Source organism: Cydia fagiglandana, chromosome 22 (assembly GCF_963556715.1).
Source record: "Cydia fagiglandana chromosome 22, ilCydFagi1.1, whole genome shotgun sequence".
Lineage (NCBI taxonomy): Eukaryota > Metazoa > Arthropoda > Insecta > Lepidoptera > Tortricidae > Cydia > Cydia fagiglandana.
This window is the reverse complement of record NC_085953.1, coordinates 10806350-10827567: the sequence shown is the minus strand read 5'-3', so window position 1 is coordinate 10827567 and position 21218 is coordinate 10806350. Positions and strand designations below refer to the sequence as shown.

At 41.6% G+C, this 21218-nt stretch overlaps 2 protein-coding genes across 2 annotated transcripts in view; both read left to right on the top strand.

Moving 5' to 3' along the window:
• Positions 1–11313, top strand: part of LOC134675466 (lysine-specific demethylase phf2-like) — a 56898-nt gene extending 45585 nt beyond the window's left edge. The window contains exons 20-24 of the mRNA XM_063533736.1: positions 1993–2099; positions 2912–3017; positions 3418–3595; positions 5449–5524; positions 6571–11313. Of these exons, the coding sequence (XP_063389806.1) occupies positions 1993–2099; positions 2912–3017; positions 3418–3595; positions 5449–5524; positions 6571–6650 (547 nt within the window). The 3' untranslated portion in view covers positions 6651–11313. The remainder of the gene's footprint in view (positions 1–1992; positions 2100–2911; positions 3018–3417; positions 3596–5448; positions 5525–6570) is intronic.
• Positions 11314–18639: 7326 nt separating this feature from the next.
• LOC134675639 (facilitated trehalose transporter Tret1-like) lies at positions 18640–20656 on the top strand. Its single transcript, XM_063533968.1, has 3 exons — positions 18640–18772; positions 18999–19144; positions 19424–20656. Exons 1-3 carry the CDS (start codon positions 18667–18669, stop codon positions 20654–20656), a joined length of 1485 nt encoding a protein of 494 aa, XP_063390038.1. The 5' UTR covers positions 18640–18666.
• The last annotated feature ends 562 nt before the right edge of the window (positions 20657–21218 follow it).

Sequence of the window (21218 nt, the reverse complement as noted above, 5' to 3'; positions counted from 1 at the left end):
ATTTTAAGTCATCCGCTTGATATCGATAACTGTTTTTCGTTCGAAGTATTGCAGTGCATAGTATTAATATAGACATAAAAAATTAAGTCATATATTTAGTGGTCATAATACCACACAAAAACCGTATAAAAGAGGAGATCGAAGGAGAGGAGCCCCTCCAGTAGGAAAAACGGTTTTATAAAAGAAACTAATCATAATAGGTAGGTTAGGTTCGTTAGGTTTCTTTAGATGCCCGAAGGGCAAACTACGCAGAAATAGGAGCCCCGCGTGAGCGGGGCTCCGTCGAATTAAGTGTTTGTACGAAGATTAGGGAAAAAGGTTTTTTTCGAGGAGTTGCTGAGAGGCTAAAATTAGTTTCTTAAATTATGTATGTAAACCATTATGGTTGAAAATTATTATGCTACAAAACGTTATACGTAAAAACATTAGAAGTATCGATAAATATGCTTTTAGCTGGTATGACATTTGATTAATTATAATCAAAACCTATATGCACAAAAAAAAAAAAATATATTTTTATTGACAAAAACAAGTTACAGGTAGGTGTTGAAGTCCCTGACTTCTGAGCTAGGTAAAGACCTGTGTTACAGTGTCCTCTCCCAGACAATAGAAACAGAATGAAGATTATCAAATCTTATTATTAACTACTAAATTTATGTTTTTAATTTTATATTTAAAGAAATTAATTATATTTATTTATAGGGCTTGTTTTGATACCAGAAAACAATGCCATTCTAGTAAGATTACATAGCAATTACATTATATATATATGTATATATTTATTTATTGTGTGTGTGTGTGTGTGTGTGTGTGTGTGTGTGTGTGTGTGTATGTGTGTGTGTGTGTGTGTGTATATGAGTATATTAATGTAGGATGCTTTCAGTTTGATCATAATCTAATGACAGCAACCAAGACTTAAGTTTTCTGTTACACTCATATTTAGTTAGGGGATAGATATTTAGAGTTTTGTTAATTTTATTATATATAAAGATGCTCATAAAACCCTGTTGCCGTCTGGCAGTAGCCAGTCTGCATTTATATGGTGCACATACATTTGTCATTGTTCGCTTACTTGTAATTTTATTTTGATCATAGGGGGTAAGCTTATGCTGTTTTAACGTTAACAGTAATAAATATAGTTGCTGACAGATAGCAATTGACATTGTTTATATAATAGAGTCGTTGGATATCTATATGGTCTACATGTCATGACCTTCAACAGGGATCTCTGAGCTCTTTCTAATTTTATCATATGGGTTTTACAAGCGCCACCCCATACAACATTGCAATAACCAATGACTGGCTGCGCCAAAGCAACATACACAGTTTTTAATAAATCTAGTTCAGATACAGATCTTAATTTCTTAAAAATATAAACTAGTTTTCTTATTCGTGTTGAGGTTAGTTCTAAATGTGGCTGCCAACTCAGTCTATCATCAAGCAGTACTCCTAGATACTTAATGCAATCAGATTTAGCAATGACAGTACAAGTACAATCAGTTCCTGTCTGAAAACTACATGTGTGAACCTTAAGTTCTCTATTTTGCATAAATGATTTATTTAAAGAAAATTGTAAATATGTGGTCTTACTTAAGTTTAGGGTAAGTAGATTTAGAAAAATATATGACAACTGCTGAGTATGTCATCAAATATTATGGCTAAAAATGTATGACACAATATAATATGACTTTTCATTTGTATGCGCAATGATGATTATGACACAAGTTGATATGCGCATCAAAGATATGTCCTAAACTTGTATGCAACCCAATATGGACCCAAGAGTGACCCGATCAAGAAAAGGGCGGCGCTCTGCCGCCTCGACGTCTCACCAGGCTTGTTTTCCACAGCTCTATATGTGTTTTTAAGTGATTGTACCTAGTTTATGAATAAATAATAAACAAATAATAAGTAATGCTGGCGCCATCTGCTAAATATTTCGACCGGCCCCCATTTTGCAAACCCAAAAAATAAAACCTTCATTGTCAGCAGTGCAAGCGCGCGTGGCAACAAGCGAGTCCGCAAGCCCGCGCCGCGCGTCGAAGACCCCCTGGAGGACGAAGACGTCATCAAGGAGGTGCATCGAGACGAGGAATACGGTAAGCGTATTGGCTCTTTAGAGTTCCGGACCCGAAGGGTAACAACGGGACCCAATTACTAAGACTGGCAACAAGCGAGTCCGCAAGCCCCCCCTGTCGAAGACCCCCTGGACGTCGAAGACGTCATCAAGGAGGTGCATCGAGACGAGGAATATTGAGTGGGAGGGATATTGCCTCTTTTATTTGCAGTGCCGTCATAATATATCAGTATCACCTTCAGATGTCTGCGCCACACCATTTTTGGGTTCCTTACTTGACTACGAAACCTGAAAGAAAGCTTGAAATTATATAAAGTGTATTCATCCTTACTTGTCCTTGTGTTGTGTGTTGTAATGTAAACAAACACTTCTCGAAGACATTATTGCACTTTTCTCTCGAATTACTCAATAATCATCACTAAAATGTTGTATACTTAAAGAAACTCACAAAGTATTGAAATCAACCAAATAACCACTATAAAATATCATTTCTATTAAGATTTTCATCAATAATCGCAGTAACGAACGGGTCACCTTAAAAACATCAGACATTACGATGTCTAGATTGTCTATGAATCGTATTGTTGGAATGACACTTGGACGTCACGTTTGTTTACTAGATAGACAGGTAAGGATGAATACACTTTAGTTGTTGACATGACTGATACTGACATTTTATTTGACTATACATGACGTACGTATATTACTGCCATATGCACGCTGTTTCTAGCGACATTATTCCCTACTTACTTCAGGGCCAAATATAATTTTGTAAGGCTTATAAATTAGTGAAATAATTAGGAAACTTTGATCAAACGTGTGTATTGTTTGCAGTGTACCCATCGTTGGAGATGAGTTCCGACGAAGACGAGGACTGGACGTCGTCTCGGCGGCGGCGGAACTCCAGGAACAGGGTGGATTCTAGGTCTAAGGGGGATAAGTGAGTACATAAGATAAGATTCATTACACGCAAGATAAATATTACGATCCAGGATCTAGGATCAGATCACAAGGATTTCCAGAAATCTAGCGAAATATTGCGATCCGTCAATACACTACCCTACACGTCAATAAATATCGTAATCTGACAGTTTATATTGACGGATCACAATATGGATCTTGCGTGTAGGGTTCTTCTAATAAGTGTAAGGCCCGAGTGGGCGCTCGAGTTGGGCGTGCAGCGGGGCGGGGCGTGCGGCGTGCATGTTAAACAAATGCAAACGTATAGGAGCGGCCTCAGTGCACGCTGCTCACATCACTCGTGAGCCGGACGCCACGCTGCACGCCCCGCCGAACGTTTCGTTCCGAGGGTTACACTAAACGCTTTCTTGTTTATACAGGGACGAGTCGTGGTCACCACGTGCGCGGCTCGGGCGGCTGGTGCCGCGCCTGCGCGGGCCGGCGCGCGCGGGCGTGCGGCGCGAGTGCGTGCGCGCCGCGCTGCACGCCGCCGCGCACCAGCCCGCGCCCGCCCCCGCCCAGCAGCGGAGAGACCAGGTACACTCAACAATATCCCAGGCACGGGTCGTGGTCGCTGGGGCGGCTGGTGCCGCGCCTGCGCGGGCCGGCGCGCGCGGGCGTGCGGCGCGAGTGCGTGCGCGCCGCGCTGCACGCCGCCGCGCACCAGCCCGCGCCCGCCCCCGCCCAGCAGCGGAGAGACCAGGTACACTCAACAATATCCCAGGCACGGGTCGTGGTCGCTGGGGCGGCTGGTGCCGCGCCTGCGCGGGCCGGCGCGCGCGGGCGTGCGGCGCGAGTGCGTGCGCGCCGCGCTGCACGCCGCCGCGCACCAGCCCGCGCCCGCCCCCGCCCAGCAGCGGAGAGACCAGGTACACTCAACAATATCCCAGGCACGGGTCGTGGTCGCTGGGGCGGCTGGTGCCGCGCCTGCGCGGGCCGGCGCGCGCGGGCGTGCGGCGCGAGTGCGTGCGCGCCGCGCTGCACGCCGCCGCGCACCAGCCCGCGCCCGCCCCCGCCCAGCAGCGGAGAGACCAGGTACACTCAACAATATCCCAGGCACGGGTCGTGGTCGCTGGGGCGGCTGGTGCCGCGCCTGCGCGGGCCGGCGCGCGCGGGCGTGCGGCGCGAGTGCGTGCGCGCCGCGCTGCACGCCGCCGCGCACCAGCCCGCGCCCGCCCCCGCCCAGCAGCGGAGAGACCAGGTACACTCAACAATATCCCAGGCACGGGTCGTGGTCGCTGGGGCGGCTGGTGCCGCGCCTGCGCGGGCCGGCGCGCGCGGGCGTGCGGCGCGAGTGCGTGCGCGCCGCGCTGCACGCCGCCGCGCACCAGCCCGCGCCCGCCCCCGCCCAGCAGCGGAGAGACCAGGTACACTCAACAATATCCCAGGCACGGGTCGTGGTCGCTGGGGCGGCTGGTGCCGCGCCTGCGCGGGCCGGCGCGCGCGGGCGTGCGGCGCGAGTGCGTGCGCGCCGCGCTGCACGCCGCCGCGCACCAGCCCGCGCCCGCCCCCGCCCAGCAGCGGAGAGACCAGGTACACTCAACAATATCCCAGGCACGGGTCGTGGTCGCTGGGGCGGCTGGTGCCGCGCCTGCGCGGGCCGGCGCGCGCGGGCGTGCGGCGCGAGTGCGTGCGCGCCGCGCTGCACGCCGCCGCGCACCAGCCCGCGCCCGCCCCCGCCCAGCAGCGGAGAGACCAGGTACACTCAACAATATCCCAGGCACGGGTCGTGGTCGCTGGGGCGGCTGGTGCCGCGCCTGCGCGGGCCGGCGCGCGCGGGCGTGCGGCGCGAGTGCGTGCGCGCCGCGCTGCACGCCGCCGCGCACCAGCCCGCGCCCGCCCCCGCCCAGCAGCGGAGAGACCAGGTACACTCAACAATATCCCAGGCACGGGTCGTGGTCGCTGGGGCGGCTGGTGCCGCGCCTGCGCGGGCCGGCGCGCGCGGGCGTGCGGCGCGAGTGCGTGCGCGCCGCGCTGCACGCCGCCGCGCACCAGCCCGCGCCCGCCCCCGCCCAGCAGCGGAGAGACCAGGTACAGACACCCCTACTACTCGCTTAGAACCATTGCATACAAACTTCAATGCACACAGGGTACAATCAGCTGCTGAGAAAAGTGGGGGGGGGGGGAATAATACAAATATTTAATCTAGAGTAATTCGCCAGTAACTGGCCACCTGTTAGTAACTGGCCACCCTAAACTAAAAATGAATTCTATTCATCTATAAACAGAATTCATTTTAGTATAACGTAGCTAGTTATTGAAGGCTGGCCAGTTATTGAAACCTTATACTAAAATTAATTCTGTTTATAGTTGAATATAATTCATTTTTAATTTAGGGTGGCCAGTTTTTGGACGGTGACCAGTTACTGACGAATTACCCTAAATTGAATTTCACCGAATTATTGTTTCAGAACGCGAAACGAGCGGTGCTCGCCACAAAAAGTAGGCGGCCCCCGCCGCCAGTACACAATACGCCAAATAACAAGAGTAAGTAATTAAGTACTTATATCATTTTTAGGGTTCCGTACCCAAAGGGTAAAACGGGACCCTATTACTAAGACTTCGCTGTCCGTCCGTCCGTCCGTCTGTCACCAGGCTGTATCTCACGAACCGTGATAGACAGTTGAAATTTTCACAGATGATGTATTTCTGTTGCCGCTATAACAACAAATACTAAAAACAGAATAAAATAAAGATTTAAATGGGACTCCCATACAACAAACGTGATTTTTGACCAAAGTTAAGCAACGTCGGGAGTGGTCAGTACTTGGATGGGTGACCGATTTTTTTTTTTGCTTTTTTTTGTTTTTTTTTTGCATTATGGTACGGAACCCTTCGTGCGCGAGTCCGACTCGCACTTGCCCGGTTTTTTGACGTGATAACGTCTTATAAATCGATGAACACCGGTAGCATGCACGAAAAAGTGTCACGTTGTGGACGGATCTCCATGGTAACGTTGTGGACAGATCTCCATGGTAACGTTGTGGATAGATCTCCATGGTAACGTTACGTAATGTAATGGTAATGTAAACAGACAACCATATTTTTTTCGTAATCATGAATAAATACGCTGAAGGTAGGTATTGAATATTTTGAACTACCGACCCCCTTTAGTCGTTCCTTTGATTAGAATATTATAAATGCATAACCACGCTTTTGTCCCGGTTGACTAAGTACTACAAATAATTGTTTAAATTTATAGTCACTCACAATTATCATCATCATCTCAGCCATAAGACGTCCACTGCTGAACATAGGCCTCCCCCTTTTTTGGGGGGTGAATGCCATAATCGCCACGCTTGGCAGGCGGGTTGGCGATCGCAGTTGCGTACACCGAATTTGAGGGACGCTGCTGCCCGTCCACCGGTGGTCTTGGACGTGGTTTAAGGACATACCCGGGTCCTGGACGTAGTTTAAGGACATACCCGGGCTCACAATTATAGATGGATTTATATTTGGGTTAGACCCGTCTGTGTATATGTGTTCAAAACGCGGAGGTTTAAAATATTAAATTTATATTGTTTTTTTTATAGATTCAAGACTGAAAAAGGGTATGAAGACGGCGAAGCAGCGCCTAGGCAAGATCCTCAAGATACACAAAATGATATATTAGCTTATAGCTCTAGCCACAGCGACGTCGGCGATCGGTATGATGCACAAATATATATACCGGTTTTCATTTCATGCCAATCTTACAAGTTTTCGTACTTTTTGTGTCAACTTTGCCTATGTCTATAATGTATGAAAGTCGAACCAAATTAACTCACAGACTTTGCAGTAACAGAATGTAGGAGTATCATGATTCGTCAAATTTATAACCATGAAAATATGACGGTTATAATGGCACTCACATTTTGTTTTTCGGTGTAAAGTTAGCTAAGATTGATTGTAATCATTAAATTTTTTGTTATTTTTTTTCTATGTTAAATGTTAATATTTGTCGTCAGCTCTGCCCACCAAAGTGCCAGATGGAGTGCATAATTATTTTTCATCATATTTTCACGAACGTGTTTTGCTATTTCAGTCAATTCAAACTAAAATATTACTTTGCTAATCCGCGAAAAGATAACGTGCTAGTCAATCAGTTCTAACCCGTTATACTTACTTGCGTATTTTTACATGCAATTAATATTCCCACCCTCCCACCGCAAAAATAAATACGCAAATAAATATAACAAACCACCACCAAAAGAATAATACTCGACACGTGTTTCGCCTCTCTACGAGGCATCCTCAGGAGTTGTTGATTTCAGTCAGTTTTAGACAAAAAGTAGGTACTGAGTTTGACTGAACTAGCATTCTGACAAATACGAAGGTTTCCGATAAAATACGATGGATAACAATTATGCCATACAATTCACTACATCGTATACGGTTTAGAAAGAATGACTATAATTATATCGTAACCCCATTATGACAGACGTACAAAGCATCTCTCTTTCTAATATAGAATTTTCTATCTCGTTGACACATTTATGTTAAAATTGTATTTTATTAAAGTTTGAGTGGGCAAAGTTAAAACAAGTGAGCAATGTTGTCGGTGACGTACGAGTACGTACATTTATTTTTACATTTTTTATAAACTTAATTTAAAAATAAGTCTGGCCGGGACAATGCAAAACCGCATAATAAATAAACTCCATCCACCAATTTTGATGTATTCATTTCGAAAAGTATTTTTTTTTCTATGATACGTAATACATTTTTCGTATTTCCGCTTATGCAAGGCATAATATTATTTTTTACAAAACTTTACAATTGAAATTAGATTTAGTAAGTAGGGTACTTCGCCAGTAACTGGCCACTGTTAGTAATTGGCCACCCTAAACTAAAAACGATGTCTATTCACCTATAAACAGCATTTTAGTATAAGGTTTCAATAACTGGCCAGCCTTCAATAACTAGCCCCCTTATACTAAAATGAATTCTGTTTAGAGGTGAATATAATTCATTTTTAGTTTAGGGTGGCCAATTACTAACAGTGGCCAGGTACTGGCGAATTACCCTATACTGATAAACTAGAATACATCATCAAAATATATTTGTGCAATATACTGTGGTAGACGGACTATTAGATGTATATTTTATATATAAAGTATGTAGCACGGACCAATATGTGTTGTGGGTGTGTGGGTTTCTGTCTTGTCTATGTGATACCACACTATAGTATTTTTCATATAGCTTGGATACGGTGACAGCCGTCGTTTCCATACAATTTACAACCTTAATACTTAAATATGGCTAAAATATGTTGTCTGGAAGAGATCGCTTTTTAAGTTTTTAGCGATAAGGTCGCCTATTGTCTGCCCCTATCTTTAATGTTTTTCATTAAGCTGTGCCTTTTTCTGAGGTGTGGCACAGAAGAGTATTCTATCTATCTATCTGCAAAATATGTATTGAGTTGAGAGCTGACACAGTGCTCAAGCTATTTGAAAAATCCTATAAAGTTAGACAAGAAAAGTCTGCAACGATTTTGACGGCATATACAGTGCAAGTGTTATTTATACGTCATATTTCATAGAAGTTTTACGTTTAAAATAACACTTGCACTGCGTGTGCTATTAAAATCGTTGCACACTTGTCTTGGTCTAACTATATCATTCTTCTTATACTTTTAAGGATATTTTTGACTTTAATACTTAATTATGCAGCGTTTCTGTTATTGGTTGTTCCAGAATAGTATTAATGTGTGGAATTAAATGTTCTAGGGTAACTCGCCAGTAACTGTACCTGTTAGTAACTGGCCACCCTAAACTAAAAATCACTTCTATTGACCTATAAACAGAATTCATTTTAGTATGTTTCAATAACTGGCCAGCCTTCAATAATTAGCCACGTTATACTAATATGAATTATGTTTATAGGTGAATAGAATTTATTTTTAGTATGGGGTGGCCAGTTACTAACAGGTGGCCAGTTACTGGCGAATTGCCCTATTCGCAATTTTTATGTTTTGAATCTATAAGGACCTTGTGGCCTTTATGTAGGTATATTTCGCTGTGGTACGATTATAAAATTATGTTGATAAACTAATATAATTATAGCTTATTCTTTAATTACCTGTCATTAAATAGGTATATCAGACTACATTAATTATAATATAATAGGGCAATTTGCCAGTAACTGGCCACTGTTAGTAATTGGCCACCCTAAACTAAAAATGAATTCTATTCACCTATAAACAAAATTCATTTTATTATAAGGTTTCAATAGCTGGCCAGCCTTCAATAACTAACCGCTTTATACTAAAATGAATTATATTTATAGGTGAAAAGAATTCATTTTTAGTTTAGGGTGGCCAATTACTAACAGTGGCCAGTTACTGGCGAATTGCCCTAGTCATTTGTGTCGTTTCCAAGCAAACATCTTACTTTTTCGTTTGCCATAAGGACGCTTTGACCGGTTTTTTCGTATAAACAAGCAAATCTCATCCTTATGGTAAGCACAAAGTGGGACCTTTTGACTAGGCTCGACACATTTTGGCCAAGTTAAAGTGCAACCAGATTTTTCATTACAACAAAAAATATATAAACATACTGACTAAAAAAATATAAAAATATGAAAATTGACATAAATAAACATTGACATTTTATACGAATTCTAGGAAATTATATTTTTTCTATTATAATTAGATCTGATTCGTTTTGTAATTCGCTTTTCTACTTATAAATGTGTTAAGTCTAAATTATAAATTGTTATTTTAGTCTGACAGATTTACTCGAATTTACAACTACCCGCATTTTTGAAATGAATTGTAACACTATGTGTATAGTTCGTAGCTTTGTAACAGAGCCCGGCGGCTAATCCTATTGTCTATTGTTAAGTAAAACCGCACGTGCTACTTACCTGCAAAAAAGGGTCATACTTATTCTATTTCGCACCTGAGCGCGGGCTAGTCCAACGCTCAAAAAACCAGTGTAGGTGCGCTCTCCGATAACGCGCCTTTGTTACGCATCTCGATGACAAAATTTAGACTGGTTCTGTAGTGTTCGACTCGCCGGCACTCAGTAACCGAAGTACGCAGTTTTTTAAGCAGGTGGTTGTGGCACGTGGCACGAGCGGTTTTACTTAACAATAGGCAATAGGATTAGCTCGGGCTCTATTACAAACATACGGACTATACTCAACCACTTTGCTTCCTACGCCACTGTAGAACCATGTGATATTGAATCAATTGCTTATTGACCTGTCATGCAGGGTCTGCCATCTTGTGGCCTGAATCGGAAACATAAACATGTACCTTGTCAAAGCAAGTGCTACCATCTACCGTTCTCGTACGTTTTCTTGGTATCGTCTTGAGTCGTCCCATTCGTTTTTCGTCAAGTTCTTAAATTAGTCCTATTCTGCTTTCGTCACCCATTCTACATTCGTCACAATCGTCGGTGGCTTTCAATGTAGAATGAGTGTCGAAAGCAGAATAGAACTAATTTAAGAACTTGACGAAAAACGAATGGGACGACCCAAGACGATACCGTTTTCTTGTGCATAGTAGGTTCTGCCATTTTGTGGACATCGGAAGCATAAACTTTACTTATATATATCATATGAGCCGTCAGATTTTTGGCGCGAGGCATATAAGTTATATGCCTCCTTTAGTTCATGCATGCTCCCTATTGAGTGATGTACAGATGTAGTGAATAATTGTTTTCCGTCGTATTTTCTCGGAAACGTTCATATTTGTCATGCTACATCAGTCAACGTCAGTACTTTTTGTTCAGAGACTGACTCAAATAGCAAGACACGTTCGTACGTTTCCGTGAAAATACGATGGAAAATAATCATGCACTTTATCTATATGTCATTCTCATGTATCTAGTAATTAAAGCAACAAGATGGTTATCGGAATGAAATAAAATCTGTCAGGCTAAGAATTGTATACTTAAGGTTTTTGACAGCTATGTCATTTTCGCCTTTAAAATCCACATGCATCAATTTTCAAACAGTTTTAATGTACTATATAATTGGATGTTAATATAGGTCAGTATGGCGAAGATTGTCTATAAGTCTATACACTACAACAAGAGTCCTATGACCGTCTTTTATAATACATTTTATATTTATATCTTTCCCTAAATTGACTTTATTTTGATTTTAATGCCTTAAAATATATCTCTACCAATTATATAGTCCATTAAAACATCATTCATTCAAAAGACATTATATTTTCACACCAGTCCCACCTTGGAATCACTGTAAATAGGCTAAATTACGAATAAATTTAAAAAAAGATAAAATTTATAAAAAATGTAGATCGTAATAAAGTCAAATAATACTTATTGAAGTTTTTATGTTACCCTTTAACCCGTTTCCAGGCCGCATCTTTAGGTATTTAAATAAAAGTAAACAAAATCTACCCTCAATTGGCTCCTTAAGCCAGTTGAGGGTAGTTGAAAACATTACGTGATCAAATAATGTTGGTTAAAGTCAGGTCGCTCAGGCGGTTTTGTATTTGGTTGGTTAACCAATAAATGTTGTAACTACCCGAAAATGTACATATTATTTGTTTACTTTTATTTAAATATACGTACCTAAAGATACAGAGTATAAAGTCTGGCCAGTAATATATGATCATTGTCAAGAGGGCGCTGTTATTCTCATGTATAGGGTGACAGTTCAGTATAGTATGAAAAAATAGTTACAGTGAAATTCCGCAAAATGGCGCGTGATCATAATTATATTCCTGGCCAGGTTGTTCCAAATATCCACACGTATTCCAATTAATCCAGCTTTGATGATTCGTTTGAAAACAAGTCACATTTCCCTAAAGATCTATTTTAAACCTTAAATCGTATTGCTAAGGTTAAAACTCAATTGGCGCGTTTATTTTAGTATAATATGTTGTAGAATACAACTTAGTTGTGATGCTCGAACTCGAATTGTAGCATTTTATTAAGTAAATTCGCACCTATAGTTCGTTTTTTAGCATTAGAAAGAACTTGCAAGAAGGTAAGCGATCATGACATATCTGTTAATTGAAAAATGCTTTTTAAAAATCAAAAACTATTACTTATGAAAGAAGAAGACTATAAATGATCATATTAAATTCATAATTGTTACATATTTGCCGTAACTTATTTTTAAAATGTGTTTTTCAATTAAATGACACATCAAGATTATTTCCTTTATTTCTAATGCTAAAAAAACGAACTATAGTGGTAACTTCGAGCTCTTTGTAAACGACGTCTGTGCTATGTACAGTCGCCATCAGATATATCGGAGCGGTCAAGGTGCTCACAATCATCTGAACACGCCTCTATTGTCAAGGCGTTAGAGTGCGTGTTCAGATATTGTGAACACCTTGGCCGCTCCAATATATCTGATGGCGACTGTACATGTCTGTGTAATGCCAAAGAGAATTGATTGTAATAGAGGTAAAGGCTAAGGAAAAAACGCGCCCCTTAGTTTGACATCCAAAACAGATGGCGCTGTGCTGCGCCACATCTTTTGCGGCCACTGAATTTTCAAACGTCAACTTTTGACAATCAGAGTTACCGCAAAATGTATGGAGACGTACAGCGCCATCTCGTTTAATTGTCAAACTTGAAGCACGAAATTGTCTTAGATTTTTACGCATCTTAATCAATGTATCTTTGGTAATGCTATCAACCAGAGATACAGCCAAGGTTGCTGTGTATCTAACAGATCTATCTAAAGAACTGTTATCTACTCTCAATATTTATACTTACTTCATTATACTATAGTTAAAGTATGTATAAGTGAGTGAGTTGTATTTATAATATTAAAATAATAATGTGTATTTGAAGAATTACGAGTGCATATTGGAAAAAACGGAAAATTTCAAAATGACGGACGGAAAAAGTATATCTACTCCATTTATGAAACAAGTAAGGTTTTATTACCATACATATGCATTAAAACAGTGGTTTGAATCTCACGTTTGTGTGACTCTTAAATCATATAAACAAACCCATGTAGGGTCAAGGGGGGAACAGTGGCTCGGTAAAAAGGCCGGGTCAGTGGCTCACTCAACCTAATTTCAACCCGAAATGAAATATCGCCAATTTGGGTGACTTAGCCATTGTTTCCGCCTTGACCATGCCTTTTTAGGGTTCCGTACCCAAAGGGTAAAAATGGGACCCTATTACTAAGACTCCACTGTACGACTGTCTGACAATAGAAATTTTCACAGATGAGGTGGGTACATATTTCTGTTGCTGCTATAACAACATATACAACAAATACTAAAAAGTACGGAACCCTCCACCCATATAACCATTCCAGTCGCAGAATCATCAAAGTGGTAACTAAATGTCAGATGTGTCGTAACAGAGTCCACACAATGTGTCTAGAATTGTTTCGAAACAAAGTGTCGTCGCCGTGTGTACACTTTTCCGTAACAAGGTGTCGACAAATTTGTGTGCACTTTGCGTGCGGTTTGCGACTAAATCTGACAGCAAATTTGTGACAGCAAATGTCAATATAAAATACCTCTTGAAAACCAAGGTTTGTCAAACTACTATTAGTGTCTCGTGTGCTCGTAAGTAATTCTAGTAAGTCATCATGGGCGATGCAAATGATAATAATCGACCAAAACCATATAAACACCCAACACCCGTCAACCTTTTACAGAAAAGTTTTTAAAGAAATGCAATAAGCTACTTAGGTCAGCCAACGAATGCTCAAAAAAGTTGTAGAGGGAAATGCTCGGAACACAATTTTTGACTCTGTAACTTGGTTTGGGCAAGTTAGGAGGTGAACATATCAAAAGTCCCCGGCCGTAGCCCTTGAGCGGGGGGAAGAGAGGGGGCTTTGAATGTCCCATTTTCCGGTTTTTCGATTATATCTCGGAAACTATGCATCTTAGCGACATGGCCACTTATACAAAATGAAAGTTAATTTAATTTGTTACAAGTTTATTCAGTCAATTTTTTCGATATGTTGAATAGTTTTTGAGATATCCGCTTTTGAAAGTTTATTTAGGGCTCTAAATTTTATCTTGATATATCTACATCAGTGAAGGTGCTAGGCCGTGTATGGTATCGTTTTCGTTTAAATCTGGGTTGCTGAATCCATTTAAGGTATCACATTGAAACCATTCCACAAAATTAAAAAAATCTTTTTAGGGTTCCGTACCTCAAAAGCAAAAAACGGAATCTTTATAGGATCACTCGTGCGTCTGTATGTCTGTCTGTCTGAATACACAAAATAGTTCTTTACCTATAGATGACAGGAAAACCTATTAGAAATGTGCAGTCAAGCGCGAGTCGGACTTAATGTACGGAACCCTTAATACGCGAGGCCGACTCGCACTTGGTCGGTTTTTTTTTAAACTCCTCTTGACGCTTAACCGCTGAACCGATTTCGTTGAAATTTGGTATAGAAATAGTTTGCGTCCCGGAACAGGACATAGGATAGATCTTATAACCAAAATCATCTTTTGAAGGTGTGAAAAGTGGCGTGGAAATTTGTACGGGAAATCAATAACCGCTGAACCGATTTATATTAAATTTGGGATGGTCTACATCTTTGATTTAGTTAAAAATGATAAAAAAAACATGACTTCAAACCTAAACTTAAACAGTATTAACTTCAAGAAGTCAATTCTGAATTCCTCCCTACACGTCATTTCACACCTTTGAAGGATGATTTTTGAGATAACTTATTATGTCCTGTCTCGAGACTCAAAATATATGTGTACTAAATTTAAATTAAAACTGTTCAGCAGTTTAAGCGTGAAGAGGAGTTTAAAAGAAAGTAAGTTTATATGTTTTTACTTTGGAATGGTGTCAATGTGATACCATAACTAAATTTGGTACTGCGAATTTATACGAAAACGATACCAAACATGGCCTCGTAGCTTTACTGTTGTAGAAGTCAAAATAAAATTGAGAGCCCTAAATTCTTATTACTTGACCAAACTTGTGTAGAAGGAAAAGGAAAAATAAAAGTCTTCGGCAGGAATGCAAGACACAAATATAATTTTTTTTTGCGTTACTATTTCAATCATCAAATATAAACACTTTCACACACGTGAAAAATAAAAACTTTTATGACAAAAAAATCTGGACACAATTTAAGAAGCATCCTATTGCGTCGAGGAATCATCTGTATTTTTGCTTGTTTCATTACCTCCTCGCTTCTTTTTTTGTCCTTTGTATTCTGTAGCAATTTGTTAGATCTGAAAATAAAGATAACTTGCGTCGTCACGGATGTCGATTTATAGGTTTTAGGGAGTGCAGAATTCGAAAACGATGATCATTTTATAATCCAAGATGGCCGCTACGTATTTTGTCATAAAAGTCGTCATGAATATCGTTTTATAGGTTTTAGGAAGTGCCGATTTCGAAAATGATGACCAGTTTGGAATCCAAGATGTGTGCCGTGCACTTTGTCATAAAAGTCGTCATGGATATCGTTTTGTAGGTTTTAGGGAGTGCAGAATTCGAAAATGATGACCATTTTGGATTCCAAAATGGTGGCCATGCATTATGTCATAAAAGTCGTCATGGGTGTCGTTTTATAGGTTTTAAGGGGCGCAGATTTCGAAAACGATGACCATTTTGGATTCCAAAATGGCGGCCACCATAACCATTTGGTTATCGTTTTCGAAATCTGCGCCCCCTAAAACCTATAAAACGACACCCATGACGACTTTTATGACATAGTGCATGGCCACCATTTTGGAATCCAAAATGGTCATCATTTTCTAAATCTGCGCCCCCCAAAACCTATAAAACGACATCCATGACGACTTTTATGACATAGTGCATGGCCGCCATTTTGGAATCGAAAATGGTTATCGTTTTCGAAATCTGCGCCCCCCCAAAACCTATAAAACGACACCCATGACGACTTTTATGACATAGTCATGGCCGCCATTCTGGATTCCAAAATGGTCATCATTTTCGAAAGCGGGGCCCCCTAAAACCTATAAAACGACATCCATGACGACTTTTATGACATAGTGCATGGCCGCCATCTTGGAATCCAAATTGGTCATCGTTTTCGAAATCTGCGCCCCTTAAAACCTATAAAACGACACCCATGACGACTTTTATGACATAGTGCATGGCCACCATTTTGGAATCCAAAATGGTCATCATTTTCTAAATCCGCGCCCCCCCAAAACCTATAAAACGACATCCATGACGACTTTTATGACATAGTGCATGGCCGCCATTTTGGAATCGAAAATGGTTATCGTTTTCGAAATCTGCGCCCCCCAAAACCTATAAAACGACACCCATGACGACTTTTATGACATAGTCATGGCCGCCATTCTGGATTCCAAAATGGTCATCATTTTCGAAAGCGGGGCCCCCTAAAACCTATAAAACGACATCCATGACGACTTTTATGACATAGTGCATGGCCGCCATTTTGGAATCGAAAATGGTTATCGTTTTCGAAATCTGCGCCCCCCCAAAACCTATAAAACGACACCCATGACGACTTTTATGACATAGTCATGGCCGCCATTCTGGATTCCAAAATGGTCATCATTTTCGAAAGCGGGGCCCCCTAAAACCTATAAAACGACATCCATGACGACTTTTATGACATAGTGCATGGCCGCCATCTTGGAATCCAAATTGGTCATCGTTTTCGAAATCTGCGCCCCTTAAAACCTATAAAACGACACCCATGACGACTTTTATGACATAGTGCATGGCCACCATTTTGGAATCCAAAATGGTCATCATTTTCTAAATCCGCGCCCCCCCAAAACCTATAAAACGACATCCATGACGACTTTTATGACATAGTGCATGGCCGCCATTTTGGAATCGAAAATGGTTATCGTTTTCGAAATCTGCGCCCCCCAAAACCTATAAAACGACACCCATGACGACTTTTATGACATAGTCATGGCCGCCATTCTGGATTCCAAAATGGTCATCATTTTCGAAAGCGGGGCCCCCTAAAACCTATAAAACGACATCCATGACGACTTTTATGACATAGTGCATGGCCGCCATCTTGGAATCCAAATTGGTCATCGTTTTCGAAATCTGCGCCCCTTAAAACCTATAAAACGACACCCATGACGACTTTTATGACATAGTGCATGGCCACCATTTTGGAATCCAAAATGGTCATCATTTTCTAAATCCGCGCCCCCCAAAACCTATAAAACGACACCCATGACGACTTTTATTACATAGTGCATGGCCGCCATTTTGGATTTCAAAATGGTCATCATTTTCTAAATCGGGGCCCCCTAAAACCTATAAAACGACACCCATGACGACTTTTATGACATAGTGCATGGCCGCCATCTTGGAATCCAAAATGGTCATCATTTTTGAAATCTGCGCCTCCTAAAACCTATAAAACGACACCCCTGACGACTTTTATGGCATAGTGCATGGCCGCCATTTTGGATTCCAAAATGGTCATCATTTTCAAAATTGGGGCCCCCTAAAACGTATAAAACGACATCCATGACGACTTTTATGACACAGTGCATGGCCGCCATTTTGGATTCCAAAATGGTCATCATTTTCGAAATCGGCACTCCCTAAAACCTATAAATCGACACCCATCTCGACTTTTATGACAAAGTGTTTGGCTACCATCTGCATGCAAGACATTTCTATTATTTTTACGTACTAAAATGGCCCCCTGTCAACTTCCAACCGAGATTTAATCGATAATTTATTCGATTAATGTTCAGATTAATTCAATTTCAATCTATGTTAGGTCGACTAAACTAATCGTGATTAAAATTTGAGGATTAACTTTTTTTATTCCATTAATTAGTCGAATAAACAGTTAATCTATTAAGTCCCATCTCTGACCACGTCATTTTTACACTTTGAGAATATCTGAAAACAAATGAACACAAGGAGCCATTTTGCAAATCCAGTAACTTTGTTATTACTTTTGACAGCGCGTGTCATGTGTCTACACAGAGTCGACACAAAGTCGAAACATTTGCGACTACTTTGTGACTGCAATATTTCTCAGCCTTAAACCATATTTATACATCATAATTAACAAGTTTCGTAGTATGTAAAGCGTTATTTCTGTTATTTAAGTATAGTATACGCATCGAAGTACTAAAAATGCATCAAATAATATATTTATGAACACAAGCACTGAGAAGTAAACAATTTCATTTCCGGCTAAACTAAAACAATGTGGTGGCGCGTTGATTATATTACACTTAGTTTATCAAATCACTCGAGCAGTTTAATTCCCCATAATAATTTAAGTCCTATTGTAATATAAATGCAAACAATATATAATTACGTCTTGTAATCCGTTTTAGAGATGGCGTATTAATGTCACTTATTTTTATTTAACTATTTTTCCATCTGACAGTTTCCATTTGACAGGAACAAAATGAACGAATGATTTTGGCATAAAGTAGTCGCAAACCCGAAACAATGTGTGCACACGGCGACCACACTTTATGTCACTTTGTGTCATGTGTCGACCCTTCCCCATTTCTGGTAACTGTGTCGACACGGCGACGACTCTGCGACTGGAATTGTGACCGAAACAGACGGTGTCGACACAAGATGTGTCTACACCGCGTCGTAACGGCGACTGGAATTGGTTGTATGGGCACCGACTAGCACTTGTGCGGTTTTTACGCAGTACACATTTTAGAACAACAATCCGTTTCTCAGTGCCTGGTGACTGCAGGAGTCAGTATCAACATGATCGGCTGCGGCGCCTTCTTCGGTTTCCCAGGGATCCTGTTACCACAGCTGCAGGGCCCAGGGTCGCTCATCAGCATGACTGAGAACCAGGCATCTTGGCTAGGTAGGTGGCGACCCAAAATGAATCTTGGCCTCCAACACGAGTACACGTGACCCCGCCCCCCCCCCCTCTCCGCATATACTGATTGTATGTCGGGAGAGAAGGGGGGAACCTCTTTCTTCAGCTACAGCTACACTGATACATATACCACAGGTCATATAATACTAGTACAGATACCCAATCCCATACCATAATACCGATTTGACTTTTAGTTTTTCCAACTTTTCAGCTTCTGTGGGATCAATTCCTATGATCGTCGGAAACTTCTTGGTCCCATCGATTATGACGCGCGCAGGACGCAAAGTGGCAATCTACTGTGTGATCCTGATCCTGATTCTGAGCTGGTTCACCCTCAGTCTCGCTACTAGCTATGAGGTATGCACGGGGAATGGCTATCCCTGACATTATGTTTCCACGTCTGCCAAGGGCGTCGCCTCCTAGAGGATAAAATTTGTAACTAAATGTATGGTCCCTCCGGTCATCGGCCATATTAACTACCCCCACCCCCCTAGCACATCAGCTGGCGACACCCTTAACGTCAGCCCTCGATAACGCAACTCGCAACTTCTGGTCAAAAACATAATTTGTCTTACGCTTGTGGTAAATTAGTATGAGAATTGTAACCAATTTTACAATCAGCTTAATCTTTTCCAGTGTCTGCTAATAGGCAGGATGCTCCAAGGCTTCTCGTTTGGCATGTACATGCCGGTCCGTTCCATCTTCATCGGCGAGTGCTCCAGCCCACTCTACCGAGCTGGGTTCCTTTCCACCACCACCCTCGCACTAGCCGTTGGTTTATGCTTCGTCCATCTCACCGGATCACTCCTCAGCTACCAAGCAACTGCTCTCTGTTGCTTATCCTTCCCTTTCATCAGCCTTCTCTTGACCATTTATTCACCAGAGTCTCCAAGTTGGCTGGCTACTCGAGGACAATACGAGAAATGCAGAAAGAACTTCATATGGTTGAGAGGAGAGGATGAAATACCGGAACTAGACAAGATCATACAAACAGTAAAGCATTTAGATGCCCAAGAAACTAATCAGAACAATAAATTCAGACAAATTATCACGGTTGTAAAGAAAAAAGAATTCTTCAAGCCAGTTTTTCTAGTGTCTGCCTTATTTATTATGCAGAATTTATCCGGAGGACCAATTATGGGGGTATACGCGGTAACGGTTCTAGGATTGCTGATGGGTCCCGAAGTTAACGCCAATTTCTGGATGGTGGCTTTAGACTTCCTGAGACTGTTTGCAGGTGGTGCGGCTATTTATCTAATTAACAAAGTAAGGAGAAGAAAACTGCTGTTTATTATAGGAGCTCTAAATGGCGGTAGCCAGCTGTTGATGGGTGTTTACGTGTTCGTTAGAACATACGGTTATTTGCCCTTCGATTCCTTGTGGATTCCTGGTATATTGGTCAGCGTTCAAATGATGGCTCTGTCGTTGGGAATGCAGCCGCTGCCGGCCGTGATCGCTGGGGAGGTATTCCCATTGCAGAACAGGGGTCTAGCAGGAAGTATTGGTTTAGTAACGCAGTGTCTGTCTGTACTTATAGTTCTGAAGGCATTTCCTGGTCTGCTATCTACCATGGGACTGGAAGGAACATACGCGGTGTACTCTGGGGTTATAGCGGCGTGTCTGGCTGTGGCGTGGGTATTGCTGCCGGAGACTAGCGGCCGGACTTTGCAGCAGATTGAGGAACACTTCAGGGGGGCTCCGCTCCCGGACCTAGAGGCATATATTAGGGAGTTAACGCCTTTGAATGAGAAGCCGAATGGTGTAGATAAAAACACCGTACAGCTCACAGACACTGAAGATAATGTTACGAAAAAGGAACCGTTAAAAGAATTTGATGATAATTTGTCGAATGGGAAACCAGTTGAGTAAAACTAGTCGGAAACAAAACGCTGACATACAATGGAGAGGCTAAAACAACGTGTGCCAACTGACCTCACTGAGGAACATAATTGTTTCCAAAGAGCGATGCCGCGCATCATTATTAGAGGAAGCTAGGTATCTACTGAGCGAGACTTTGCGATTGTAAATCGGCTGAATCAAGTTTTTCTTGGCACTCGTTGCCATGGTTATATACTGTCGCTAATAAAATTTGAAAAACCAATACAATTGTGAATAAAAATCAAATAACTATATTACTAGGTATTTATTTAGAATCAGAGGCAACCGACCATTCAACCAAATCAAAGGTAGGTAACCATCCTAACCAATGAAAGATACCTATATCAATGAAACAACAAGGATTAAAGTCTAATGGCGTTCTAAAAGTTTTAATCGTGTGTCGAAAGATGGCAGTAATTTTACTATGCCTACAAAATTTACTTTTGACACTACGCCTCTATACTAAATTCTCTTTGGCATAATGTAAGGAGGCACAGCGCCATCTACATTTAGCTGTGAGCATAGAGCACTGATTTTACACATCTAATACGAT

Bases quoted from the DNA above. Each gene is read 5' to 3' on its own strand.
- LOC134675639 (XM_063533968.1), top strand. From the start codon at position 18,667: ATGATCGGCTGCGGCGCCTTCTTCGGTTTCCCAGGGATCCTGTTACCA. The intron at 18,773-18,998 runs GTAGGTGGCGAC...CCAACTTTTCAG, and splicing joins GAACCAGGCATCTTGGCTAG to CTTCTGTGGGATCAATTCCT. The intron at 19,145-19,423 runs GTATGCACGGGG...AATCTTTTCCAG, and splicing joins GTCTCGCTACTAGCTATGAG to TGTCTGCTAATAGGCAGGAT.